This window comes from Saccopteryx bilineata, chromosome 2 (assembly GCF_036850765.1).
Source record: "Saccopteryx bilineata isolate mSacBil1 chromosome 2, mSacBil1_pri_phased_curated, whole genome shotgun sequence".
NCBI lineage: Eukaryota > Metazoa > Chordata > Mammalia > Chiroptera > Emballonuridae > Saccopteryx > Saccopteryx bilineata.
Genome location: NC_089491.1, coordinates 385,136,279 through 385,164,054, shown reverse-complemented (window position 1 = coordinate 385,164,054; position 27,776 = coordinate 385,136,279). Strand labels below are relative to the sequence as shown.

The 27,776-nt window shown below is 59.7% G+C and overlaps 1 protein-coding gene across 1 annotated transcript; it reads left to right on the top strand.

The window, feature by feature from the left end:
- On the top strand, nucleotides 1–27,776 carry TSPOAP1 (TSPO associated protein 1). Its single transcript, XM_066264047.1, has 31 exons — nucleotides 1–1,129; nucleotides 1,924–2,031; nucleotides 2,322–2,450; nucleotides 3,022–3,201; nucleotides 3,713–3,898; nucleotides 5,133–5,213; nucleotides 5,297–5,380; nucleotides 5,635–5,724; nucleotides 5,895–6,017; nucleotides 6,667–6,771; nucleotides 8,150–8,200; nucleotides 8,552–8,572; nucleotides 9,379–9,577; nucleotides 10,167–10,339; nucleotides 11,949–12,064; nucleotides 12,338–12,447; nucleotides 15,953–16,783; nucleotides 16,941–17,092; nucleotides 17,436–17,813; nucleotides 17,897–18,136; nucleotides 18,467–18,649; nucleotides 19,608–20,471; nucleotides 21,096–21,195; nucleotides 21,291–21,445; nucleotides 22,379–22,547; nucleotides 22,953–22,997; nucleotides 23,414–23,446; nucleotides 23,622–23,725; nucleotides 23,810–23,881; nucleotides 24,097–24,207; nucleotides 26,592–27,776. The coding sequence occupies exons 1-31, from the start codon at nucleotides 800–802 to the stop codon at nucleotides 26,763–26,765; spliced, it is 5,697 nt and encodes a 1,898-aa protein (XP_066120144.1). The 5' UTR covers nucleotides 1–799; the 3' UTR covers nucleotides 26,766–27,776.

Here is a 27,776-nt window from a genome sequence, read left to right as displayed (position 1 = left end):
GGGACCTCTGCCGTTCCCAGAGCTGAGGCCAGCAGGGACAGAGACTATGAGGCAAGCAGCCCACAGACCCAGGCCTCCTTAGGACCAGCAGACCGCACAGCAAGCTATCCAGCTAGCGAGCAGCAGCAGCAGCAGCAGCAGCGGAGAGAGGAGCAGGAGATAAAGGATCACATCGGACCACTGGGTCCAGCAGCCTGCGGACCCTAACCAGGCTGAGGGGTCGTGATGGATCGCCAGACTCACAGACGCTGACGGATACACAATGACAGCGATGCACAGAGCTGCACACCACTGAGATGCTCAGAGACAGCCAGTGACAACATCACACACTGCCACAGCCCTGCAACGCAGACGCCCACACACAGAAACAACTCCGAAACAGGCACAGACAGTGACACACAGAACCACTACCCTCTGACACACACAAGTGGGGGCACCATCCTCCAGACACACACATACGACAGTGTGACCCGAACAGACAGACCTGGAGACTCACGCGCACCTTCACCCCGACTCTGCTGTCGGTGGCCTCTGCATACCCACACAGCCCCCACGGGGACACCCTTGCATACACACAGCCCCGAGCAGACACAGCGCACATACCCCCAGCTCGAGCGCTGGAAGCTCCGACTCTGTAGCCTCCTACGTGGGTGAGGAAGAACTCGGCCAGCCTTGGATGGAGCCCCGGTGGAGCTAAGAGCTCAGAGAGGAGAGCCTGGTCCGGCATGACCCTCGCCAGCCCCTTCCCTTGGCTGGGTGATGTCCCCCGGCCCAGGTCCTGGGGCCCTTTGGCAGTACCATGGAGCAACTGACACCCCTCCCACAGCTGAGGGATCCCGGAGCCATGGAGCCATGGGCACTGCCCGCCTGGCAGAGCTGGACTCCAGGCAAGGGAGGCGAGTCTGGCGGTGCAGCCCCGAGCAGTGTCGGTGCTCCGGCAGCTCTGCAGGTTGGAGAACCGAGCCCTTTGGAGAGCTCCGAGCCCGAGGGAGCCCAGAGCCCCGAGCCTGTGGGGGACACTGACCCTGAGGGGACAGGAACTGGGCTGCCCAGCCCGGGGCAGCACACAGTGAGCTCAGGACCCAGTGCCCGAAGGCCGGAGGATGAGGAGGTGGAGGCTTTCCATACGGTAAGGGAGCTGTGGAGGGCTTGGTCTGAGAGGTGGGGGACCTGTCACCATGCCCTCCAGCCTGTGCATGACATGCAGCCCCACTGCCCGTCCCTCCTCTGCTGGCCTGTCTCTGTCTGTGCGTCCATTTCTGTGACTGTCGGCTCTCTCCTCTTTGGGCAGGAATCTCAGTGGCTCCATTTTTTGCCATCTGTCTGTCCTTCTGACTCTCTGCCTGTCTGTCTGCATCTGGCCCTGCCCTTTCCCCTTTCTTCTGTTAGTCTCTAACAGTCTGTCTGTCCGTGTCTCCTCCTCCGTGAGTCTCTGTCCTTGGGAGCTGGAGGGTGCTGGGGTGTGCGGAGGTATGTGGTGGAATTGGGGTGCAGAGGAGGCCGATTGGGGGAGGCAGCTCGGTTTTGGGCTCAGCCGGGGAGGACAGGGTTTGTGGTGGGTGTGAGCAGTGTGGGCAGTCTCCTGTAGGAGATGGAGGGAGCAGGACTTTGAAGGAGAGGACGGGGGGGCCATGGAGTCTGGAGGGGTGGGGATGGGAGCTCAAGCTTGCATTTCCCAGGAGGAGATGAACGGTGATGGGAAGAATTAGGGACTACAGAGAGGGTCCCAGGGTTGGGGGTGCCCGTGCGGGCAGGGAGGACTAGATGGCCTCTTCTCCTGGACCTCTTGTGCTGTATGTACCCTGAAGGCTTGGGATGTGGTGGGAGAATCTTGTTTCCATGTCTTCTTGGACCATGGCGGGAGTGCTTTGACCGGACAGGGTGGGTTCCTGAGTCCCTGTGCCCTGTCCTTTCCCACGCCAGGGTGAGCTGAACATGGGCTTCGGGGACAGGCCCAAACTGGAGCTCCTGAGGGCCTTGGGGGAGCTGCAGCAGCGCTGTGCCATCCTTAAGGAGGAAAACCAGATGCTGGTGAGGCTTGGAAAGCAAGTCCTGGGCCTGGATTGGAGCTGGGGGAAGGCAGACTCAGTCACTCTGTCCCTCAGCCTCAATGTCCTCCTCTTTGCCCCATATATGCATCTGTCCCAGTGGGGGGCCACATGGCGATGACATGATCCCTGACCCAGAGAACGTGAACCCTTATCTAGCGTTGCGGAGGACTCCACTGTAAGCCCAGGACCGTAGCCCAATGCCTGGGCAGTTAGCATCAGGCCTGCAGGGGTGCGTCCCACATGCCCCTGTTCTGGCTGATCCCTTGTCAGAGGAAGAGCAGCTTCCCCGAGACGGAGGAGAAGGTGCGGAGGCTGAAGCGAAAGAACGCCGAGCTGGCGGTCATTGCCAAGCGCCTAGAGGAGAGGGCCCGGAAGCTGCAGGAGACTAACCTGAAGGTGGTGAGGACTGGAGGCCATTGGACGGAGGCTGTGTGACCAGGGAGTGGGGAAAGCCAGGGCTGGGCCCGAAGGGTGGGCTTTGGGAGTCAAGGACTCTTTAACACGTAGGAAAGCAGGAACTCAGTATAGGAAGGGCAAACGCTGGCCAGGCTAGGAGGCTGAGGATTTCTGGAGCCACAGGAGGGAAGGGCTGGGCGGGGAGTTCCTGAGCAGGCAGGGAGCAGGATTCTGGATTACCACGTGCTGGTGTGGGCTCCAGCTCCTGCTGAGCTCATCCCTGGGTGCAGAGCCCGTGGGGGCAGGGATGAAGACCCATCACAGTGGCAGCCCGAAAATAGCAGCGTCCTTTGGGCTTAAACTAGGATGTGGGGTTAACCCTGTCAGTCCTGCTCAAGTATTGCTGCGATGGGGTAAAATGAGGTTATCGGTTCCCTGAGGCCCAGACCCAGGGTAGGAGCAGGAGGCCACAGTTCCAGGTTTTCACCGTAACCCCTCTTTTGGGAGGAGGTGAGGAGTGGGAGAAGTGCTCCAGCCCTCAGATGACCATTGGCCTTACCCCTCCTCTGGCCAGGTGAGTGCCCCTATGCCCCGTTCAGGAGCCAGCTTGGAGTTGTGCCGGAAGGCTCTAGCCCAACAGCGGACCCGGGACCTCAGTGAGACAGCCAGCGCCCTGCTGGCCAAGGACAAGCAGATCGCTGCTTTGCAGCGGGAGTGCAGGGAGCTGCAGGCCAGGCTCACCCTGGCGGGCAAGGTGCGAGGAGGGCCTGGTCACCCTATCCAGCTCAACCCTACACAGTACCATCTGCTTGGCTTGTGCGATGTGGACCGAGATGTTAATGAGATGCAAATGAAGCGGGAAGGCGGAGGCTGCTGGAGTGTAGGTTCCCCTGGCAACGGCCCAGGTGGGAGCCTGAGAAGTCTGAACTGAAGGGGGCGGAGCCAGGAGTCCCAGACCTGGGAATTTCTGTGCTCCAGGCTTCAGACTGTATGCAAATGAGTATAGTTGTATAAATCAAATGTTGTTCACAAGGCATTTAGCGCAGTGCCGGGCACACCGTGAGTGCCCAGTAAATGAGTTAGTGTGTGTGGCAGCACACGAGATAGCAAAAGCATGTGTTTGTATATGCCCGCACCTATGACCAAAGCATGTATGCATGGGAGGATGTGCACGTTCCGGCGCATCGGAGTCCTTCCAGTAAGGGAACGACGTGGGGGCGGGGAGGGGTTTAGGCCAAACTCCCCTCCCTGTGCTCCCAACCTAGGAGGGTCCCCAGTGGCTCCACCCGAGGGACTTCGACCGGCTGTTGCGCGAGTCCCAGCGGGAGGTACTGCGGCTGCAGAGGCAGATCGCCCTGCGCAACCAGCAGGAACCGTCCCCGCCGCTCCGGCCCCCAGGTCCCTCTGTCCGGGTTAGAGCAGGAGCGCCCACCCCCAGGGCCACGGGAGAGGTGAGCATCCGCACAAGGGAGCTGTGTGGGTGTGTGTAAATGGGCGTGGGACGGCTCTGGGATCTCCTGAAACGCGCTCTCAGAACCCCGAGGACCCGGTGGTGGAGTGCGCACTCCACGGTTGGGGAGCTTTTCCGACCCTAGTGGTGGGGTCCGGGTCCAGCCTCCCAGCGCTCGTACCTGCGCCGTGCCCGCTCCCGAGAGTTCGGGGTCCGCCCCCCACAGGCCCGCGCCCCGCGGTGCCCGCCCCGTCGCCCCTGCCGTGCTGCCAGTGGTATAGCCCGGCCGCAAATCCCTGGTTGCCTTGGCAGCCGCCCGGGGCCCAGCGCGCGCCACCGCCTCCCGACGCCGCGGTAGCGCGGGGACGCCCGGTTCAGCGCCTGCCTGGTCCGCCAGGCCCGGCCCCGGTTACTCGGGGGTGGCGGTGCGTCTGCCCCGGCTCCAGGTATGGGCGACCCGCACTGGGCGCCGGAATTAGACAACCTCTATCGTGAAGGCTAAGGACTCCACTCCGGACCCCCAGAACTTAAGAGGTCTGGCTCTTCTCCATCCTCTGTCCCTTGGGCAGCACCTAGGTCCACCTTCTTCTGGACAGAGGGGTGGGAGAAGGGACTCTATAGCGACCAAGGGCTCAGCGTGTGGGGTGCTTCTTGCTCAGATTTTGCCCCTCTGCCTGGCCCAGGGAGGGAGATGAGCCTTCCATCAAGACCTGTCGTCCCCCCGTGTTTGCACAGACGGACGGGAGGTGCACAGGGCAAGCTTTCCTGGTGTCTGGCCAGGTTTGCGTTGCTAGGCCAAGCCCAGATTTGGATGGTCCAGAGCTCCTAGCTCTGGGAACACCACATTGCTGGGGACCCAGGTGGCCTCCTAGTTCTCTGCCAGTCACTGAAGGACACCAGGACAGTTATTGAGTGCAGAGCTGGGCTGCTGCTAAAAGGAGCTAAAAAGGGAAAGCTTTGGCCTGGATAAGGGACCCATCTCCCCGGGCACACATGGGTCTCAGGATCTGAGAGCAGTGTGTCTTAAGGACACAGGAGCAGCGTTTGCACTGCCACCTCAGCTGGAGATGACGGCAGGGGGTTCGGTGACAGCACCCTCCACCCCCTCCTGGCCAGGGATCCCTTTGCTGACTCTTAGATGGGGTGGGAGCCTCCTATGGACAGGCTGGGCAGGGTGCAGGCTGCCGTGGGGCCCTATTCTCGGGTGCCAGTTCCCTGCCCCTGGGCATTTCCAGGCTATTCCCCGGAAGGACGTGGGAAGCCCACCCGTGGTCATAGGGGAGCCAGAGAAACAGCCTCTGCTGGTGCAGCAGCTGGTAAGTCCCAGATCATGGGCTGGAGGCCTGTTGTGGGCGGCTCTGCTCTCCCATGTAAGAAGCCCTTGGTTCTGATCCGATAGGAATCAGAGCTTAGCAAGAAGCGGAAGAAATGCGAAACCTTGGAGCAGGAAGCCCGGAAAAAGCAGAGGCGATGTGAGGAGCTGGTGAGCTCCGGAGGGGCCCCAGAAGCCAGATCCCCCAGGCCATCCAGGTGGTGGGTTCCCTCTCAGCACGGCGTTCATTCCTCTTGTCCTCAAGAGCACACTTCCCTCCTGGGCCACAGGGCTCTCTTTTCCTGGCTGATTTAGGCTCCAGGTTGGGGAGGAAGACCTTGTTTGGGGGGAGGGGGTTCTCTGTGTGGGGAGGGGAGGAAAATGTGGGTGCCAGGCCCTTCCCCAGAGCTCCTCTGGTCTCTCAGGAACTGCAGCTGAGAGCAGCCCAGAATGAGAATGCCCGTCTGGTGGACGAGAACTCTCGGCTCAGCGGGCGAGCCACGGAGAAGGAGCAGGTAGCCGCTCTGCCCAGGTGCTGTGCAGCCCGGGATCCCGCTCCCTGGCGAGGGGCTGTCTCCTCCACTCCCGAGCGGGGCTGCAGTATGAAGGGCACTCTTCCCCCTGGTGAAGGAGCTGGCGGGACAAGGCTCACGCACCCAGCTCCCTGCCATGCCCCCCTGTCCAGGTGGAGTGTGAGAATGCAGAGCTGAGGGGCCAGCTCCTGGGGGTAACGCAGGAGAGGGACTCAGCCCTTCGCAAGAGCCAGGGTCTGCAGAGCAAGCTGGAGAACTTGGAGCAGGTGCTGAAGGTGAGGGGACTGTGTTGGTGGGTGGGGAGGCTGCTGCTGGTCCCTGGCACAGCGACAAAGCACGGCAGTAGGGTATGCCCTTTGTGGGCATTGGGTCTGAGGCCCAGTGTTGGACCCACCAGTCCCTTCCCTTTTCTAGGCTTAGTTTCCTGTGTGTGTGTGTGTGTGTGTGTGTGTGTTTCTGAAATGAGAAGCGGGAGGCAGTCAGATAGACTCCCACATGCGCTTGAGTGGGATCTACCCGGAATGCCCACCAGGGGGCGATGCTCTGCCCATCTGGGGCATTGCTCTGCTGCAATCAGAGCCCTTCTAGCACCTGAGGCGGAGGCCATGGAGCCATCCTCAGCACCTGGGCCAACTTTGCTCCAATGGAGCCTTGGCTGCCAGAGGGGTAGAGAGAGATAGAGAGAAAGGAGAGGGGGAAGGCTGGAGAAACAAATGGGTGCTTCTCCTGTGTGCCCTGGACGGGAATCAAACCTGGGACTTCCACACGCTTGGCCGACGCTCTCCCGCTGAACCAACCGGCCAGGGCCTAGTTTCCTTTTTAACAGAAGTATCTGGAACTCATGGCACCGAAGGCTCCCCCATCTTAGATCTACAGAAATGCTGGAGCGGGGCTCAGGGTTTGACCCACAGTTTTGTATTCCAGCACATGCGGGAGGTGGCCCAGCGGAGGCAACAGCTGGAGGTGGAGCATGAGCAGGCTCGGCTCAGCCTTCAGGAGAAGCAAGAGGAGGTCCGGAGGCTGCAGCAGGTGGGGATGGGCTGTCCGGGGGCAAGGGTGCTGGAAGGTGTTAGGCTGCTGGACCCCAGCTTAGTCATCCACTCATCCAACAAGCATTTACTGAGCACCCACTATGTGCCAGGCACCCTGACCAATCAGCAAATAAGCAGATCTGTGATGGAGATGATCCCAGTCACTGGCAAGTGCAATGCCGATGAGCATAGTGGGGGAAGTGAACAGCATGATGTGACACGGTGACTTGGGGTGGGGTGAGGGGCCACTTTACAGAGGTCAGGAGGGAGGGTCTCAATACTTCAAGGATAAGAAGGAGCCAGCTGAAGAGCACTCCAGGTAGGGGGCTAGAAGTGCAAATGCCCTGTGGCAGGAATGAGGTTGGGGTCCAGATCAGAGTGGCTAAGAAGGTAGTAGGATGGACAGAACAGTAGGAGTAGGCCAGAGCCAGATGCCTCAAGCATTAAAGGCTGAGGAAGGAGTTTGGGTATTGTGCTCTCTGAGTGGTTAGAAGCTGTTGGAAGGTCCCAAGTAGAGAGTCACATGATCTGATTTCATCATTTAGAAGATGATATTGGCAGCACTGCGTGAGATGGACTGGGGGTGTGGGCACGGGAGCAGCCACCAGGTGGGGCTTTGCAGGGGTCCAGGTGGGAGATGATGGCTGTCTGGGCCAGGGGGGCAGGCAGTGAAGGTGGAATCAAATGGTGCATACAGGTGTATTTTGGAGATAGCAAACGGGCAACAGAGTGGGGACTGTCACTCCATGACAGGTATCCATGGAGTCTTGTTGACTCTATCTCCAAAATCCTTATAAAGGATGGGGCTTCTCACCCCTGGGGGGTGAGAGATGGAAGGCAACAGACCTGAGAGGCAGGGAATCCTGAGTTCTGGGTTCTGTTTTGGCCAAGTTTGGGTTGTGTGTTAAACAGTTAAACGGAGATGTCCGGAGACAGTGGGACCTGTGAGTCTGGAGTCAGGGGGAAGCTGGTCTTGAAGAGAGATTTTGGAGTCACCCGTGTGTCTAGTCGTGTGACTAGCGGAGCCTCTTGGGCGAGAGTGAAGAGTATAAAGTGGGTGCCGCCAAACCACACCATTCAAAAGGGGAGAGAAGGAGGCTGAGAAGGAGCACCCAGAGAGATGGGGGAAGACGGGGGCAGGGGGGTGGGTGTCCCCGGAGAGGAACAGCAGCAGGCCCTGCTGCCTTCTGGCCTAAGGTGTGGTTCAGGGGTGGGAGTTTGGGAAGGGGGAACCCTCAGCCTCCCCCTTCCCAGCCCTCCTTCCTTCTTCCTCCTCCCGCCCATCTTTCTGCCCTCCCTTCGCCCCCCCCACCTCTCTTTCTCCCACCCCCAGTGCTCCCCCTCTCCTCCAGCACTGTGCCTCCTCCCACCTGTAGGCCCAGGCAGAAGCCAAGAGGGAACATGAAGGGGCCGTGCAGCTGCTGGAGGTAGGTCCCTGGAGGTGGCCGCCAGCAGCACAGCTCGGGGGCGGAGTGGACTGTGTGTGGGGTGTGGCGCTACAGGAAGGGCCCTTAATAGTCCAGTGCCTGGAGAAGCACTTCTTCCCGTTGACCTCGGGCTAGGACACAGCCAGGCGGGGCTCCTGGGTGTGATGGCAGGGGTCACTCATTACCACCCACCCCCCAGAGGCTGCCTTCATTTTGACATATTTCAATTTAGGGACTGTTCGGTCAGTGCAGGCAGCTGACCAGAGGGTGTCTGCTCGGGCCCCGCCCCACCCTGGGCCACGACCCCCGGCCCCAGGGTCTAATCTCTCCTGTGCTTTCCTTTCCTGCCAGTCTACCCTGGATTCCATGCAGGTAAAGTCTCCCCACTCCCCGCCTCCCCAGGCTGTCTCCTCCCTGCTGCAGGCCCCTGAGTTACACGATCTCCCTCAGGTCCAAGTGGTCCCAACTCTCATGTCCAGTAGGAGTGACTGGAGGAGTGACTGGGAGCAGACCTGGGTGCCCGTAGGTGGGCTGGGGTTCCCACAGGACATGTGAGCCATCTCCTCGTCCCAGACCTGCCACTATGCCAGGCAGACATGGGGCCTTCCCTCCTTTAAAACCTAGCCACTCGGCCCATGAGGAAGTTCACCACCAGTCTAACCCACGATCTTCTTGGTCCTGGTCAGGGGAGAGACTCTGGGGATACCTGATGAAGATGTTTTGAGAATTGGCTCATTCTTGTCATAAGATATCCCCGGCTCCCATGTGTGATCTCATTGGGGACCTCTGTGAGGGCAGGGATTTGGGTTACAGACTGTGGGAGGGTGACTAGCAGTGGAGCCAAGGAAACTCCTAAGGTGATATTGGTGGTAGTGACGGGGGTGGGAGCCATCCCTTCTGGCCTAGAAAACAGCCAGAAGCAGGAAATGCCACTCTGGGGCGTGAGGGTGTGCTGAGTGTGAGGTGGCCCCAGCCTCTGGGGGGAGGGGTGGTGAAGATGTCACATAGAGCCATCATGTCACCCTCAGCCCAGACATTAGTGAGGGTGATGGGGCAGCCAGGCCCCGGGCTGGATGACGTGGTCTGAAGCCCTGTGTGGGGCTCTGTGGAGATGGCACAGGCCAGGATGGGGCCGCTTTGCTGGGCTTGGCGGCTCATGGTGGTGGGTGTTGGCTCAGGCCCGGGTTCGAGAGCTTGAGGAGCAATGCCGCAGCCAGACGGAACGCTTCAGCCTCTTGGCCCAGGAACTCCAGGCCTTCCGCCTGCACCCCGGCCCCTTGGATCTGCTTACCTCGGCCCTGGGCTGTAGCAGCCTCGGGGACCGCCTGCCACCCCCTTGCTGCTGCTCCACCTCCCACTGGGGGTCCGGCCCCAAAGGTAAGATGGATCCTCAGTGACATTAGCCTAGAATCCTCAGGCTTGGGGGATTTTGTAAGGAGCAGAGAGTTTGGAGTCAGAGAAGGCTAGCAACTCAGCCTAAGTCACACAGCAAGTTAGAGCCAGATCTGGAGAGGCTGTCCCGGAATCTGGCCCCGGTGTCTCAAGCCACTGCTCCTTCCCTCCAATAAACCTCTGAATCAGGGTGGAGATTTGGGCAGTGGGACTCAGCAGCAGGCAGTATGAGCTTGTGGAGTCTGGGTCGGGTGTCGGTCAGAACCGTGGGTCCTGGCTCTGCTCGCTCAATGGCCCATGTAAGTTTGGACTTGCTGCTAGCCCTCTGGGTGCCCTGGTATCCTACACGGTGAGAAAGGAAGAACTCAGTGCGCCTCATCAAGCAGCTCTGAGGGTCATGTGAAATAACGGGAGCGTTTCCTCCCCTGCTGCTCAGTAAGTGTCCTGATGTTTCCCCTCGTAAGGACACCCAGTTTTGAGGGGCCTGACCTCCACCATCCAAACAGCTCGACCCCTGGTCGCTGGTCCCTCCTCAGGCCTCAGACCCCACAGCCCTGTGCTGTCTTCTCTTTAGACCTTGACCTCGCGCCGGGATCCCCAGGACGCTGTCCCCCTAAGCCTTCCGAGCCCGCCCCTGCCACCCCTGCGGGCCTCCCTCGCAGGACGACCAAGAAGGTGGAGTCTCTCTCCAGCTCCTCTCGCTCGGAGTCCATCCACAACAGCCCCAAGTCATGCCCTACGCCGGAGGTCAGTGCCAGGGGGGGTGCCGGGGCCTGGCTCTGCCTTGGCGAGGTGGTAGGGGAGGTGGCTCTGACCTCTCTGGGGTCTCCAGGAGTTGGAGGGGCTGCTGGCCTATGTGGGGTCCCACGCTGGGAAATGGAGCTGAGCCCTGGCAGAGAAGGACCTGTGGATTCCTCCTGGCGGGCCGAGGGCTCAGGAGAAGCCGTCTTGCTCACCAGGGCCCAGCTGTAGGCCCTCCTTTGGGACCACCCAACCCCGCCCCTCTGGGGCTCAGAGAAGCCCTAGAGCCCTGGGCTGGGTGCAGGGAGCCACTTTGGCGCCAGGATCCACATAATGAGACTGTCCAGGAGCGCGTCTTTAGCAGAAGTGATGGGTATGTGACTAGGAACACAGATCCTGGGATTCAGATCTCAGCTTCGTCTTAGGGGAGACCCTCTCTGGGCTCAGTTTCCTTGTCTGGATTTTGGAGCTAATAAGACCTGCCTTGTAAGTTTGTTGTGAGGATTACATGAAAAAAGGTAAGGGAAGTGCCTTCCTCGGTGTACAGCATACAGTAAATGCTTAAGTGTGGCAATTCTTATTACCAGGTTCTTGGGCATCACTCAGAACTCTTCCGGTCACTTCCTACCTGTGCTCTCCCTCTACCTTCCAAACTGCAGGAAGGGGAGAGGGCAGGTCAGGAGCAGCCCCCTGTCCCAGGTTGTGGCAAGTGGTTGAACCCTGCCCTTGACCTCTACTGCCCCCTTGTGGCATAGAACAGTGGTGCTGGCTTTAGATGCCCAGGGCAGGGTCAGCCCTGTCTACTTACCTGCTCTGTACACTTCTCAGGGGGACTTCTTAGTCCGTCCGCCTTCTTGCCTTCACCTCTTTATAGTTTGAATGTTTTGTGGGGGGTTTTTTGTGTATTTTTCTGAAGTGAGAAGCGAGGGAGGGGGAGGCAGACAGACTCCCACATGTACCCAACCGGGATCCACCCAGCATGCCCACCAGGGGGCGATGCTTCGCTGCAACTGGAGCCATTCTAGCGCCTGAGGCAGCGGCCATGGAGCCGTCCTCAGCGCCCAGGCCAACTTTGCTCCAATGGAGCCTTGGCTTCAGGAGAGGAAGAGAGAGACAGAGAGAAAGGAGAGGGGGAAGGGTGGAGAAGCAGATGGGCACTTCTCCTGTGTGCCCTGGCTGAGAATTGAACCCAGGACTTCCACATGCCGGGCCAACGCTCTACCGCTGAGCCAACTGGCCAGGGCCCTATAGTTTGAATGTTTTGCTGTGTTTTTACCTTAAGGAGACAGACGGCCACGGGGCATCCACCCACACCAGTGCGGCTGGGCTCTCCAGCGTTGGGGAGATTGGTCACTTCCTGGTCCGGGGCCAGAGAGATCAGGGCTCGAGGAGGGATCCAGGTTAGGCCCATCCCCTCTGCCCAGGGCAGCCGGGCCTCGTGAGGACGTGTGGCTTGGGTGCTGAGTTAGAAGACAGCCGGGCTCATTGCTGCCGGCCTGTCCTCCATGTGCTCTTTCCCGTCTCAGAGGGGCCTCTGCGGGCTCTGCCCGGAAGCCTGCTTGCTTTGCTGTCGGCCTGGGTTCTGAAGAGGACTGGCCCCTTCTGTTTCCCACAGGTGGATACAGCCAGTGAGGTGGAGGAGCTGGAGGCAGACAGCGTCTCCCTGCTCCCAGCAGCACCAGAGGGCAGCCGGGCGGGAGCCAGGATCCAGGTCTTCTTAGCGCGCTATAGGTGGGCCTCTCACCCTTGCCCACCCTCCAGCATTTGGGGGATGTGGAGGGAAGGGACCAGGAGAGATTGGGACATCTGGAGATGATGATGTTTATACAGGGATTCCAGGTGGACATGTCCTCTTAACCCGGATGGGCCGTGGTGAGCATTCCACTTGGCTAAAGGTGGACAACCAAGTCTCTCTAGAGGCCTAGGGCAGTGGGGAGAGGAGGTGGGACATGGAAGTCGGCTGCAGGTCACTGACCCCCTGGTCCTCTGCACCTGCTCTGACAGCTACAATCCCTTCGAGGGCCCCAACGAGAATCCGGAGGCCGAGCTCCCGCTTACGGCTGGCGAGTACATCTACATCTATGGCAACATGGACGAGGACGGCTTTTTTGAAGGTAGGAGGGTAGCGGGGTCATTCTGCCCATTCCCCTGCTTTTCAGCTCCTCTTCCCAAAGACCTCCACCCATCCGTACCCTCTCCCCGGCATGCTCAGTCCACCGTAACTTTGCAGACTCCCCCAAAAGGCAGCGGAGCTCTGGCAGCCCGTGGGGAAAGGGAAAGGAAGGACCTTGGGAAAGGGGCAGCTGGTCTGACTGCAGGTCTGCCGCAAGCAGGGCCTACCACAGCCCAGATTATGGACAGTGACGCAGGGAATTTTGGCTGAATTCTCTCCTGTGCTGGCAGACAGAATATGGCAATGTTTAACACTAGTGATGTCAAGGCCTGGCCCGTAGCATAGGTCTGATGCTGGCCACCAGTGGCTGCAAGGAGGAAGAATCAGGGCCCGGAGCACAGGAAAGGGTATGCGCAAGTAGTTAGCAGGTGTTAGGGCCTCCGGGCAGTTCTCCAGTGCCCACGGGAAGATCAGGCAGCTGAGGCAGCTGCCCCATTACTGAGACTGGGTGCCAGGGTGGGGCCTGCGGAAGACTCCCCAGGGTGGTCCTGGCCAGGCACCGGGATTTTTTGTTATGAAAAAAGCAAAAAGAAAACACCTTTTTTTGGTGGTGGTGTGGGGCAGCAAAATCATGAATATTAATCAACTACAAATTGCTAGAATTTGAGCTATGCAACCGGGATAGATTTAATGGCTTGTCGACAACTGGATGTAGGATGCCATATTTCTCACCAAACTTTAGCTAAATGACTGCTTCATCTGCATCTGGTCACACCTGGACCGCTCTTGGTGGCACAAGCACTGGCGCCCGTGCCTGACTCCAGGGCCCGCCTTTCAGGGCTGTGGATCTGCGTACTGTCACAGTCCTTCGAATTAGGGCTTATATTATTAATTTTCTTGGGCTGCCATAACAAGTTAGCACCAACTGGGTGGCTTTAAACTACAGAAATGTATTCTCACATCTCTGGAGGCCAGAGTCTGAAATGAAGGTGTTGGCCACACCACTTGCCCTCTGGAGACTATAAGGGAGAACCTGTTCCTTGTCCCTTTTAGCTCCTGGTGGCTCCAGGTGCTCTTTGGCTTGTGGCCACATCACTCCAGTCTGATCTGTTGTCACATTGCCTCTTCCTCTTCTCTTTTTTCAGTGTCTTTTTCTGCATGTCTCTCATAACATTTTTCTTTTAATTGAGAGGCAGGGAGGCAGATAGACTCTTGCATGCGCCCTTACCAGTATCCACCCAGCAAGCCCATTAGAGAGTGTTGCTCTGCCTATCTGGGGCCACTGCTCCATTGCTTGGACAACTGTGCTATTTTATCACCTGAGGCGAGGCCATGGAGCTATCCTCAGTGCTCAGGGCCAACTTGCTCAAACTATTTGAGCCATGGCTGCAGGAGAGAGAGAAAGAGAGATAAGAAGCGGAGGGGAGGAGAAGCAGATGGTTGCTTCGCCTGTGTGCCATGACTGAGAATCGAACCTGGGACTTCCACATGCCGAGCCGACACTCTACTGCTGGGGCAACTGGCCAGGGCCTGCATGTCTCTCATAAGGATACTTGTCATTGGATTTAGGACCCACCTAGATTATCTGAGATGATGTTGTCTCGAGCTCCTTAACTTAATTACATTGGCAAAGATGCTTTTCCCACATCAGGTCCCATTCACAGGATCCACGGATTAGGACATGGACATATTAATGGAGTCCAGTATTCAACCCACCACAGCGCTTATATTATCTTATTTATTGGAAGTCCCTGTTGTTTCTTCTTCAAGTTTTCTTACTTGTTTCTCTCTCCTAGCCTGAGAGAAAGAGAGGGTGTTGGGAAACTTGCAGGCCCTCCTGTGCTCAGACCTGCCTACACCCTCTGCTTCCCCTGCCTCCCACAAAGGCTCAACAGCCACAAACTCTTCCGTTCCCTGGGGATCTTTTCATTCTTTCCCAAATTAGCTCCACATGACATGCTATGTGCCCAATTTCTTCCTTCCGGGACATCCCCCAAACAAACAACAACAAAGGTCACAATACTTCCCTCTGGTTGCTACCCAGGCCGACTGCCACTCGCGCTCCCAGATCTGATTCCAGTTAGAACGCCCCAGAGGCTCTTCTCTGACATTTGTGTCTCTGGTTTGTAGAGTCCTTCCCTGAACCCTGACCGGATGGTGCGTCCCTCTTCCTTTGAAGATGTCTGTTGTCCGAGGGGCACCGCGCCCCCACACCTCCGGCCTGTGTAATGTGAAACTTGTCAAATCAAATGTACAGAAAAATTAAAGAATAATACCGTGAACACCTAAGTACTCCCCCACCTAGATTCAACAGTTGTTCACATTTTGTTCATGTGGGTGAACAAAGAAGAACAATTGAAAAGCAAGCTGTCCACGTGACATTTTACCCAGACATACTGTGATGCCCTGCTTCTCAGAGCACAGACATTCATCTACACCGGGGTCGGGAACCTTTTCGGCTGAGAGAGCCATGAACGCCACATATTTTAAAATGTAATTCTGTGAGAGCCATACAATGACCCGTGTACCTTACACATTATCCAGTAAAAATTTGGTGTTGTCCCGGAGGACAGCTGTGATTGGCTCCAGCCTCCCACAACCATGAACATGAGCGGTAGGAAATGAATGGATTGTAATACATGAGAATGTTTTATATTTTTAACGTTATTATTATTTTTACTAAAGATTTACTGCGAGCTAGATGCAGCCATCAAAAGAGCCACATCTAGCCTGCGAGCCATTTTCCCGACCCCTGACCTACACCCTTGTGGCTTCATTGTCCCCTGTGAACCAGTTAGAAACAGTCTCAGCTCCACCCAGACCTAACAGAATTAGAATCTGCATTTTAACAAATCTCCAGGTGATTCATATGCACATTGAAATTTAAGAAGCACTGTCCTACATAAGCATGATACTGTTATCACACTTATGGATAAGAACAGTAACTCTCTAATCCAGATCTTGACGACTCTTATATTTTTAAAGTGCCGACAGGGAAATGTTGATTTGAATCAAAGGCTTAAGTTTGCCCTGGCTGCCTAGCTCAGCGGTAGAGAATCAGCCTAGTGTGTGGAAGTCCTGGGTTGGATTCCCAGTCAGGGCACACAGGAGAAGCACCCATCTGCTTCTCCACCCTTTCCCCTCTCCTTTCTCTCTGTCTCTCTCTTCTCCTCCCACAGCCAAGGCTCCAATGGAGCAAAGTTGGCCCAGGTACTGAGGATGGCTCCATGGCCTCCATCTCAGGCACTAGAATGGCTCTGGTTGCAGCGGAGAAATGCCCCAGATGGGCAGAGCATCGCCCCCTGGTGGGTGTGCCGGGTGGATCCCGGTCGGGCACATGCGGAAGTCTGTCTCTGCCTCCCTGCTTCTCACTTCAGCAAAATACAAAAAAAAAATAAAATAAAAAGCTTAAGTTCATCCACTGACTCTTGCTAGATTGCATTTATTGAACTGGCTTTTTCTCTACCTCCTCTCTGTCTTCCCCTTCCTTGCCCTCCCTCTGCCAGGGGAGCTCATGGATGGCCGAAGGGGCCTGGTCCCTTCCAACTTTGTAGAGCGTGTGTCCGATGATGACCTCCTGACCTCCCTGCCTTCGGAGCTGGCCGAACGGTCCCACAGTTCAGGCCCTGAGCTCAGCTTCCTGAGCGGAGGGGGCAGCGGCAGCAGCGGCAGGGGCCAGAGCATGGGCACACACAGCCAGCCCCGGTCGGAGGAGGAGGCTACAGGGGATGAGCTCAGTCTAAGCCCCCCACCCGAGGGCCTGGGCGGGTCCCTGGCTGCGCCTTACCCTCGCTGTCTGGCCGTCCTCAAGCAGCTGGCCCACAGTGTGGTGCTGGCCTGGGAGCCGCCTCCTGAGCCAGTGGAGCTGAGCGGCTACCGTGTCTGCGTGAACGGGGAACTGCGTCAGGCCCTGGGCCCCGGGGCGCCCCCCAAGGCTGTGCTGGAGAACCTGAACCTGCGGGCGGAGCCCCTCCGTGTTTCTGTGCAGGCCCTGACCAGCAGGGGCAGCTCAGACCCTCTGCGCTGTTGTTTGGCGGTGGGTACCCGGGCCGGGGTGGTACCTAGCCAACTGCGTGTCCATCGACTGACAGCCACATCTGCTGAGATCACCTGGGTGCCCGGCAATAGCAACTTGGCTCATGCCATCTACCTCAATGGGGAAGAGTGCTCCCCTGCCCGCCCCAGCACCTACTGGGCCACCTTCTGCCACCTGCGGCCTGGCACACTCTATCAGGCCCGTGTGGAGGCTCAGCTCCCACTGGGAGGGTCCTGGGAACCAGGCTGGGAGAGACCGGAGCAGCGGACTGCCACCCTGAAGTTCACGACACTCCCAGCAGGTATGCGGGCTCCAGCATCGACTGTCACACCCGGGGGGGTCACGGCCATGGGTGATGGCGGAAGGGGAGACTTGTGCTGTTGGCATTTCCAGGGGATGGGCTGATGTCTCCGGTGGCAGGTGTCCTGCATCACTGGGTCTGTGTCCCCTTCCCGCAGGCCCACCTGATGCCCCCCTGGATGTGCAGGTCGAGCCGGGGCCCTCCCCGGGAATCTTGCTCATCAGCTGGCTCCCAGTAACGATCGATGCTGCTGGCACCTCCAATGGCGTCCGGGTCACAGGCTATGCCGTCTACGCAGATGGACAGAAGGTACGGCCTGGGCGCTCTGCCCACCTGTCCCCGGGAGCAGGATGCGAGTCTCTCCCTGCCGTGCTCTCGGAGGCCTGGTTTCCCCAGCCTGGCACTGTGGTGCCTGGCCCCCGGCGTTTGGGCACTAGGTAGCATACTGGTTAAGAGCACAGGCTTTGGTCATTGGGATTTAAAAAACTGCTCTACCACTGAAGCCCTGTGCCCAGGCCGGCCGATGAGATGAGGCATCCCACGGGCTTCCCATTGGCGCCTGGCACATGCTGCTCACCACTGTTGTTGCTGTGTCCTCCCACTTGGCCATCTGAGCTTCTGTGTCCCCTCCTGTGTTCCCTCCGCCCTGCAGATCATGGAGGTGGCCTCGCCCACAGCAGGCAGCGTGCTGGTGGAAGTGTCCCAGCTGCAGCTGCTGCAGGTGTGCAGCGAGGTGGCCGTGCGTACCATGTCGCCCCACGGCGAGTCGGCGGACTCCATTTCAGCTCCTGTTGCCCCGGCCCTGGTCGCGGCCTGCCTGCCAGCCAGGGTCCCCTGCCCCTCGCCACGACCAGGCTCGGAGGCCAGAACGCCCCTTGCTCCAGCCTCCCCTGGGCCTGGCGACCCCAGCTCTCCCCTCTGGTGCCCTGAGCACCACGGAACTCAAGATCCCCTTGGGGCCGCCCCAGCAAGTTCTCCCGGAGAGATGCTGAAAGGATCGCAGGAGAAGCAGCCAGCACCTTGCCCCCAGGTACCCTCCTGGGGGCGGGGAGCAGATGGACACTGGGACAGGGGCCCGGGGCTTGGGCCCTTGCTCAGTGCCTCCCGTTGTAGGAGGACGCTGGGGCAGCTGCGCCAGGCACCTCAGAGGCCAGGAGGGCCCGTGATCCCGCCGTGGGTGAGAGAGCTCCTGGCCCTGCAGCTCCCTCCCTGGCCCGGGAGGAGGCTGGGCGGACCACGGGAGAGGCCTGCCCGTCACCCTGCCCCACAGAGGGAGCACCGGCCCAGAAGGTGCCCTGTGTCGAGGCCAGCCTGGGCAGGGACACAGAGGCTGGGCTGAGGCCTGGGGCTGAGGTACGGGGTTAGGGACACTCTGCCATCTCAGAGAATTGCAGCCTGTCTCCTTGTGTCCTACCAGCCAAAGTCTGGTCACCGTCTCCACTGGTGCCCTCCCCGGCCTGTGCTGTGTGCCTGTCTCTTGGCCACTTTATCTTCCCAGAGTTCCCTTGCCCTTTGGCGCCATCCTTGTCCTCCACCCGTATTGTGTGTACCCCCATTTGGGCCATGGCCCTCTTTCCCTCTGCCAAGAGAGCCCTTTCATCCTGGCAGGGGTGACCCTCCCAGAGCGCCCCCAGCCCCAGGCCCCTCACTGCCCTTCCACCTCCTTTGTCTCACTTCTTGCAGAAAAAGGACGTGGCAGAGCTCGGGGTCTGTCTAGTGAACTCCCTCGGGGACCATGGCCGAAACTCAGATCTGTCAGACATCCAAGAGGAGGAGGAAGAGGAGGAGGAAGAGGAGATGGGTCCCAGGGCTGGCCCTTTCTGGAAGCAGGCTGCTGGCAGCAGCGTCAGGGAGAATGGGCCCAAGGTAACAGGGCGAGGAGGGGCTGGGGGGCCTCGGCCTCGGGTTCCCAGGACCTCTGCCCCATGTACCAGCCACCCTGAGAGCCAGCAGCGTTCCAGGTGTGTGGCCTGGGCCCTGTCCTGAGCCGCAGACAGGAGGTGGCTCGGGGTGGGCTTGTGCCCGCCCGGGAAGGGAGGGGAGCATGAGGAGCTCTTTGCAGTCCCTCTGTCACCCCGCCCGCCGGAGGCAGCACCCTGCCTTGGAGATCCTGTGCTGGGAGCCCCTGGGTGGGGCAGGGGCGGGGAGCCCTCTCTGCTCTTACAGGCAAGGCCTGCTCCTAAGGGCTCGTGGACCCCGCAGCCTGTTCCTTGGGTGTGTCCCCTCCGTCTTTCTCTGGCTCTGCCGGGTACACCGTGTGACTTCGAGCCAGTTGCCTCTCTGGTCCTTCCTCTCGGAGGAGGGTGCGGGAGGGCTATGGGGTTGACTGCAACTCCTGCCGTCGCTTGAGGACAAACGCTTCCCTCTTCCGTGGACCTCTCTTTCCTGCTGTCCTCCTCCCCAGCCCCAGCCTCTGCCCCAGACACTGCTCCAGACCCTGTCCCAGCCCCTGCCCCAGCCCCAGCCCCTGCCCCAGCCCCTGCCCCAGCCCCAGCCCCAGCCCCTGCCCCAGCCCCAGCCCCTGCCCCAGCTCCAGCCCCTGCCCCAGCTCCAGACCCTGCCCCAGCCCCAGACCCTGCCCCAGACCCTGCCCCAGCCCCAGCTCCTGCCCCTGCCCCAGCCCCAGCCCCAGCCCCAGCCCCAGCCCCAGCCCCTGCCCCAGTCCCAGCCCCTGCCCCAGTCCCAGCCCCTGCCCCAGAACCTGCCCCAGCCCCAGCCCCAGCCCCAGCCCCTGCCCCAGTCCCAGCCCCTGCCCCAGTCCCAGTCCCTGCCCCAGCCCCAGACCCTGCCCCAGTCCCAGCCCCTGCCCCAGAACCTGCCCCAGCCCCAGCCCCAGCCCCTGTCCGAGCCCTTCTCCGAGACTGACAGTGACGAGGAGATCCTGGAGCAGATCCTGGAGCTGCCCCTTCAGCAGTTCTGCCGCAAGAAGCTCTTTAGCATCCCCGAGGAGGAGGAGGAGGAGGAGGAAGAGGAGGAGGAGGAGGAGGAGGAGGAGAAGCCAGAGGCAGGCCCTTCTTCTCAGGATCGCAGCCTGCCTGAGCCTGTGCTGCTGAGGCTGGGCTGTGATGGCAGTCGACCCCAAGGACCTGGACCGTGTCCCCTGTCTCCTGAGCCCTTCAGTGCTGGGGACCACCTGGAAGCCATGCCTGGACTAGGTGGTGGAAGCGGCTGGAGGAGAGGAAGTAGCTCCACTGAGAAGCCCCCAAACCGCAAGCGGTCCCCAGATCCCCGTGAGCAGTGCAGCCGCCTCCTCAGCAACGGGGGGCCCCAGGCCTCCGGACGAGCCGGCCCCACGCGGGAGAGGGCTGGCCCACCTGCAGGCGAGGGCACCAGGGGTGGACCGGAGGCTGGCGGGCGAGGCTGGATGGCCCCTTCCCGGAGGCGCCCGCGTGGCCGGACCCCAGAAGCCAGCCTGGCCAGCTGCCTCTCCCCCAAGAGCTTGGAGATCAGTATCGAATATGATTCTGAGGACGAGCAGGAGGCAGGCGGCGGGGGTGTCGGCGTCACCAGCTCCTGCTCCCTCGGAGACGGGGAGGCCTGGGGCCCGGCCCCCGGAGGAAGGCACAGGGGGGCTCTGAAGGCCGGTCCTGGCCTCACCCCCTCCTCACGCCTCCCGGCCTGGGAGAAAGGGGAGCCAGAGCGCAGAGGCCGAAGCGCAAGTGGCAGAGCCAAGGAGCCAGCCTCCCGGGTCCGTGCCCACCCCCTGCGGGCCGCCCCTGCCTGCTCCCGCCCGCCTGCCGGCGGCTCTGCTTGCTGCCCACCGGCCGCTCCCATTCCACGCTGCCGCCTCCATCAGCAGAGGTGGGGCTGGGCCTCTGGGCTCCCTCACCTGTCTCTCACCCACATTCCACTGCTTTGCTGCTTCTGCCGATCGGAACTGGGATGCACAATATTCTGTTATTAGTCGCCAATTGCCGCCAGCCAGCCCCCTGCTCTGGGCAGGGTGGCTCTTTCCTCTGCTTAGGACACCGACTGTGATGTCCAGTGTCACCGACCCTGACGCTGAGAAGAGGCCCTCCTCTCACATGCTTCTTGGTCAACTCCGAGATCTCACCTTAGCCCCCCCGTACTGCACACATCTACTAGGGTGTCTGGAGCCGGGCCCCACCGCCTGGCCTCCCCACAGGGGGCATCTGAAGTCTCCAGTGAGCTTGGGCCCAAACTCCAGGAGAGGAATGTTGTGTCCCGGCTCTGCTGTGCTGCTTATGCTGCCGGGGCAGAGCTGGGGAGCACTGTGGGGTCCTGCCCCCGCTGTGGGGCCCGCTGGAGGCACGGGGTGACATTTCTGCCCTCTGTTGCCCCCTCTTTGCAGGCAACAGAAATTGAGGAGCCCCGAGGGCAGGACAACTCTGGGAGGAGGGGACCCCTGCAGAGAGGGGCCCAGGCCCCCAGGCTGGGCAGCGCTGAGCTGGGTGAGCACCTCATGGGACTGTGGTAGGTGGAAGAGGCCTTTGCACCCCTTGGCCAGAGCTCACTGTCATTGCTCTTTCTCCCAAACTCTCCACAGAGCCTCTGAGGAGCCTCCCGGAAGAAGTGCTGGCTTACCAGGACCTACCTGTCAGGGTTTTTGTGGCTTTATTTGACTATGACCCCGTGTCCATGTCACCCAACCCGGATGCTGGGGAAGAGGAGCTTCCCTTCCGGGAGGGCCAGATCCTGAAGGTGACTCCCTGTCTGGGTCCTTCCTCATCCCTCCTTTCCTGCTTGGAGAGATCACAGCCGTGCCTGGGCCAGATGAGGTGGGGCTGCCGCTTCTGGCTGTGTGACCTTGAATAGATGAACTCCTCTGGGCTTCAGTTCCTCACTGGTAAAATGGTGATAGTGTTAGTGTCTACCCCACAGGGTTCTTTCAGGTTTGAATGACTCAAAGCACACAGCCCAATGCAACTGCTGTGGTTAATATCACGACTTTTATTACGCTTCCAAGTTGGTTTTTTTTTTACAGAGATAGAGAGAGGGACAGATAGGGACAGACAGGAAGGGAGAAGCATCAATTCTTCATTGCAGCACCTTAGTTGTTCATTGATTGCTTTCTCTATGTGCCTTCACGGGGGCGGGGGAGGGGGACTCCAGCTGAGCCAGTTACCCCTTGCTCAAGCCAACGACCTTGGGCTTCAAGCCAGTGACCATGGGGTTATGTCTACGATCCCAAGCTCAAGCCAGTAACCCCGTGCTCAAACTGCTGAGCCCATCATGCTCAAGCTGAAGGAGCCTGAGCTCAAGCCGGTGACCTCGGGGTTTTGAACCTGGCTCCTCTGCATCCCAGGCCGATGCTCTACCCACTGTGCCACTGCCTGATCAGGCTACTTCTAAGTATTTATTGAAGGCTTTTGCTGTTGCTCTGAGGCTTGGGAGACCTAGTCTGGGGTGGGCTGGAGGAATGGACATGCAGACAGTGGGTGATGATAATACAGAAAGGGTTATTTTCTGTCATCTTTCTGATCCTTATTCTTGGCTCTCTCCCCCTACTTTCTGTCCCACAGTCTGAAAATGCAGAGCATTCTGCAGTTGCAGGGGCCGTGCTGCGGGGCTGGGGCCTGGGGCACCGGGAGCAAGCCGAACTGGCCTCCTGAAACGACTGGTCTTTGCCTCCAGGTGTTTGGGGACAAGGATGCCGATGGCTTTTACCGGGGTGAAGGTGCGGGCCGGACGGGCTACATCCCCTGCAACATGGTGGCCGAAGTGGCTGTGGACAGTCCTGCAGAGAGACATCAACTGTTTCAGCGGAGATATTTGTCCCCAGATGTTCTCGGTGAGGGCTCAGGTATGACCTGCTGCTGTCACTTATCCATGTCCTGCCCCCCGCCCCCCAGTTCCAATTCAACCTTGTATGTCTAGAATATGGAGAATTCGTGAGTGTGGAGTGGTGAGATGCCTCATTTATGGAGCTTAGCGGAGCCCCCAGGCCTCACTGAGACTGAGGCCAGCATGGCCATGGCAGTGAGCCTGCCGCATGGAGCGGGCTCCGCTGTGAGGGGGATGGGCTTTGTATTTGGATCCTGGGATTTGTGGGTGTGAGAGGAATGCTTTTTAGAAACTTGTGCGCAGGGACCCTGGCATGGCCCCCAGAGGAGACTCCAGAGTCACTGTCCTATCCCCTGCCTCGGTTTCTCTCTTACTTCTACTTGCCTTCCTGGATCAGGGAACGGTCCCTTTCTGTATTCCACAGCACGCATAACTGGGCCTCCCCCGAAGCCCCGCCGCTCCAAGAAAGGTGAGACCCCCTTCTCCTTCGGGAACCTGGGAGGGCGAGTGAGGATGAGGGTCACTGCGTGGCTCCCTGGGGAGACGCATGTGGGGTTTTGAGCAGGTAAAGGTAATCAGAATAGACCTTCACCACGTCCGTCCGTCCCTTCTCGAGAAGGGTAGTTTATTCTAATGGGGACAGGGAGTGGCTTGCTGGGACATCTGTTCCAAAAAGCACTTGACTATAAATTCTGTGGGACCTGGAGGAAGTCACTTCTTTCTGAGCCTTAGTTCACTACCCAAACCAAAGGGCTGGGCTCATGTCTCTCTGAGCATCCTTCTCCTGCATCCAGCCTGCCCTGCACCGTCCCCAGCCTGGGAAGAGCAGGGCTGCGAGGGGCGGGGCTGCGAGGGGCGGGGCTCACACACACATTCTCTCCGCAGCTGAGTCAGAAGGTCCTGCCCAGCGCTGTGTGGGTGAGGGACCGCCCCTGTGCAGGGGAGACTGGGAAAGGGGGGCGCCGGCCAGTCCCTCTGGTCCCTCCTCAGGGGCTACAACTAGGGGAGGAGGTGGTGACTAGGGGTTCAGCAGGCCTGTGGTGCAGAGGTGGGGAGTCTAGAGAGTCCCAAGTCTTCTTCCCTCCCCTTGCAGGCCCCCCACAGCTGGTCTCGTCTGTCAGCCTGAGAGTCCCCCGCTCCATGGTGGCTGCATTTGACTATAACCCCCGGGAGAGCTCCCCCAACATGGATGTGGAGGTGAGGACCCTCAGAGAGAGCCCAGCCAACAGGGGGGTGGCGGGGGCCCCCAAGCCTGACACCGACCTCTTGGTCTCTCCGCAGGCAGAGCTTTCCTTCCGAGCAGGGGACGTCATCACTGTGTTTGGGGGCATGGACGATGACGGCTTCTACTATGTGAGAATGTGGGGGGGCATGCCCCCGCTCAGCTTTCAGAGAGGGCTCTCCCAGAGCTGGGGAGCACATGGGCCAGGGTTTCGGATGGGTGGGGAGGACGAGCAGGTCCCCTCCCATGACAGATGGCCCCAGGCTCTTCTTCCAGTGGCTTCTGGGTCCAGGGGACGGGGCTGAGGCCTCTTCAGATCTCGGTCTGATCCCTGTCTCCTCCTCAGGGGGAACTGAACGGACGGAGGGGCCTGGTTCCATCCAACTTCCTGGAGGGCCCCGGGCCTGAGACAGGTGGCCCACACAGGGAGCCTGGGGCGCCCCAGGCCGAGGGTCAGGTCAGTGAGGAGCTGGGCTCCCTGCTTTACAGTGGGGTCTCTGCCCTGCTGCTGTGGTGTGGGCCAGGGCAGTGCAGTGGAGGGGTGCAGGCGCAGGGCTGATGAGCCAGCTGGGCCCCGTGCCCAGGCTGGCACTGCCGAGTTCCTGTCAAAGAGAGCCCGGCCAAGCCCAGCTCCCTCCTAGGAAGCGGGGACCCCTCTCTGCAGAGGGGTGATGCCGCCACCCGACCCCCAGCCCAGCTGCCCACACCCCAGGGCTGGTGCAGGTGAGGGGGCCTGGGGAACAGGACCCGGTGTCCCCCATACCTCCAGCCGGTCACAGTCCTGGTGCAGGGACTCCCTACCCTGCGGATCTCCCCATCTCCCAGGAGCCTCTTAAAGCCCATTGTCCACAAGGCCCAGCTTCCTGGGTTCCCATTCTGAGAGCTTGCCTCTTCTTGGGGTGGGTGGGGGACCCTGAAAGCTCCAGCGTCACAGGGAAGGGAGAGGGTAAGGAGGCCTGCACCAGAGAACCCTAGGTTTCCATCTGCATTCGCTCCAAAGGCAAAGGCAAGGCACAGAAAATGCAAAGCAGGACCAGTCCCTGTGACCTGGCGGCCAGGTGACTGGGCGGAGAACTTGTGGGTCTGTCTATATAACCCAACTCCTCTCTTTGTTCCCTGTTCTTCAGAGAACGAGGAAGAGGAGAGTCCAGTGCTAGCTGGAGATAGATCTATGTAGACAGAGCAACATGTAAGTGGGGGACCGGCCCCTGTGTCCACGTGCTCCCCGCTTCTCACATCACCGTAATCCCTCAGCACTCCTTCGTCTCGTGTGCTGGAGCTGACCTGGCTCTTCCAGGAAGTGGGGGCTTTTGCTCCAAGCCAAGTTTGGGTATAAGACTATCCCCTCCCCTTGCCTTTGGCCAGTGCCAGCTGTCACAGGAATACATGTCATCTTAGTGTAGAATGCCCCATATTAGCTGACTCCTCAGATTCTGTAACACATACCGCTTATAGAATATTACATGACATTCATATTATGACTCTTCAATGTATTATGATACTATATGATGATGGTATTATAATATTATGATTAGTATTGGTGGCAGAAAGAAGACACTGTAAAGCCATCGGTAATAATAGTGTCTCTACCCTTGTCCTCTGTGTCATGACCTTTTAGGGGCTCAGATGCATGATTTTACTTCCATTTCTCAGTTCCTTCTGCTAAGGGGAATAAAATGCGGGGGGGTTGGGGAGGCTTAAACAGTTGGAGTCCACCGATAGCCCCACACCATTCATCTCCAGGGCTCAGAGACGTCCTTTGTTTCCTCCACAACCAACCCCTTCTTCGTGGGATGTTGTGGAAGGAGTCCCGGCACGGAGTGGGCAGCGCCCGCCGTCAGCCCGGCGGTTGGCAGTAGATGCTGTAACCTCTAGGTGCTGGCAGACCTCTTGATGGCAGGCCCTGCTACCTAACTGGGGCCTTGGTGGGCTGGGCCCCAGGCTGGGCACACAGCTCCCTGCTCTGGTCTGGGCACCGTGGCCCACTCTGGCCAGGAGACCCCCAGGGTCTGGTGGCAAGGAGAGAACTGAGGAAGGAAGTACAGAGTGGGGTGTGGGGAACATGCAGGCGGGCAAGACCTGACTTTTGCCAAGGGATGTACCAGGCACCGGAGAACGTGGTGGGGAATGCGGGAGTCCAGGGTGTTAGGGGAGACGTTCTGGTGGTGGCACTTCTGTTCCCCCAGTCCCTGTCCTGAGGCCACACACAACCCTGTCTGGGTGGGCTCTGGCAGGGGGAGCGCTCCCAGCTACAGATGGAGCGAGGAGAGCTGGCGAGGGACAGCCTACACACTTGTGCTGGGGACAGTGACAGTGACGCCTGTCACCCACCCCAGCCCCCACGCCCTCCCAGGGGCCATTCCAGGGGAGCCCTGGTGGCTCACTCCCTGAAGGCCCTGGGCAGGCTCACCTGGAGGGCGCGCTTCCTTGGCCCTGAGGGTGCAGAGTCACCTGCCCCGGAGAGGACGGCTACCTCTATGCGGTCCTGCGTTTGCTCTCCCTTCTGTGGAGGGGGTGACATGGGGAAGTTGGGGTACCCGTCCTGAGGGTCAGGTCCAAGTACTTGAGCTCTGTCAGGCCAGTACCCTATAGAGAGACCCAGAACAGGGCAGGGGCTGGCCCAGGTCCCAGCCAACTCTGCCTCTGTCCCTCCGGACTCCTAGCTCAGTGCCCTCAGCATCACTGTCTCGTCCACGTCTCTGTGCTCTGTGTGTGGGGCAGTGGTGGGTGGTGGGGCTCTGTGACATGGGGGGCCGGAGGCCCCTGAGGCTGCAGGGTAGAAGAGTCAGGTTAGGGCAGGGAGTTGGGCCCTGACCTTGTCCCTTTTCTCTCACATTCCAGGACTGGGCCAACTCAACACAAGGGCCCCGAGTGCCTCCAGGCTGGCCCTGTGACCCGGGCCGCCTCCCCAGGATTGAACTGGGGGGGCCACAGGGCACAAGCGAGAAGGTGCGGGGTCTCCTCTCCAAGGGGAAGCAGCTCTTCAGGAGACTGGGCTCTGGAAAGAAGGACTAATGCTCTGGCTCGTCCTGCAGGGAGCAGTGGCCCCCGAGGCCCCAGATCACTGTCCTGGTCGGGGGTGGAGGGATATCGGGGGAGACCCCAGACTTCTGTTCCTCTGAGTTAACACTGTGGCACTTGGCGTTCCATTCTGTGGAATGGAACCAGAGACATGGTGAAGGTTGGAGCCAAATGAGCCCTTGCGAGTTGAATCCTCTGAATGGGCACCTTCCTCTTACAGGAGGGGAAACTGAGGCCCAGAGAGGAAGTAACTCGCCAGGGTGGCTGAACACCTCAGTCACAGAGCCAGGACTGGAGCGGGGACTCGTGACTCAGTGTACGCTCCTGTGCCTGGTTTCTCCACGCGATGATACTACTAGTCCCTTCTCTGGCCCGCCCTGCTCCCGGGACAGGGACCCTGGGGGAAGGAAGGCTCCCTTTGATGGCGCTGGCTCTACCGATCATGTCTTCCCTCCCCTGAAGGAAACTTTTGCACTGGATTGTACCGAGCCCCTCCCCACGGGCCAGCGGCAGCGGTGGAGCCATGTATATATGTACATACTCAGTGCCTCAGTCCAGATTCCTCCATCTCGCTCCCACTGCACAGGCCCGGGAAGGAGAAAGGCCATGCCAAAGTGGGCCTGCCCCCGCCCCCAGAGTGCACCATCCCCCCTGCCGGCCGGCCTTTGGCCGGTGTGTCCCCAACCCCAGAGACCCAGGGGCCAATGGGCAGAAGGCAGGAGTTGGGTTTGCCTTATTTTGCTCATCGGATTCAGTTTCTCTTTTGCATCATTTTCCTCTGTCCCCCGTCGGAGACCGGGGCTGGGGACTAGGACAGATTTATGCAGCTATTTTCATACATTCCCAGTTCAGAGTGGGGTAGGGCTCGCCGCCCTGCCCCGAACCATCCGTCCCCACCCGCCTGCTGGGTGAGTGTGTCTGCATGTTCCCTTCGCTGTGGTGGGAGATTGTTTGACTGAACCCCGCCCCACCTCCGTCTCCAGGCGTGAGGAAAGGTGGGGTCAT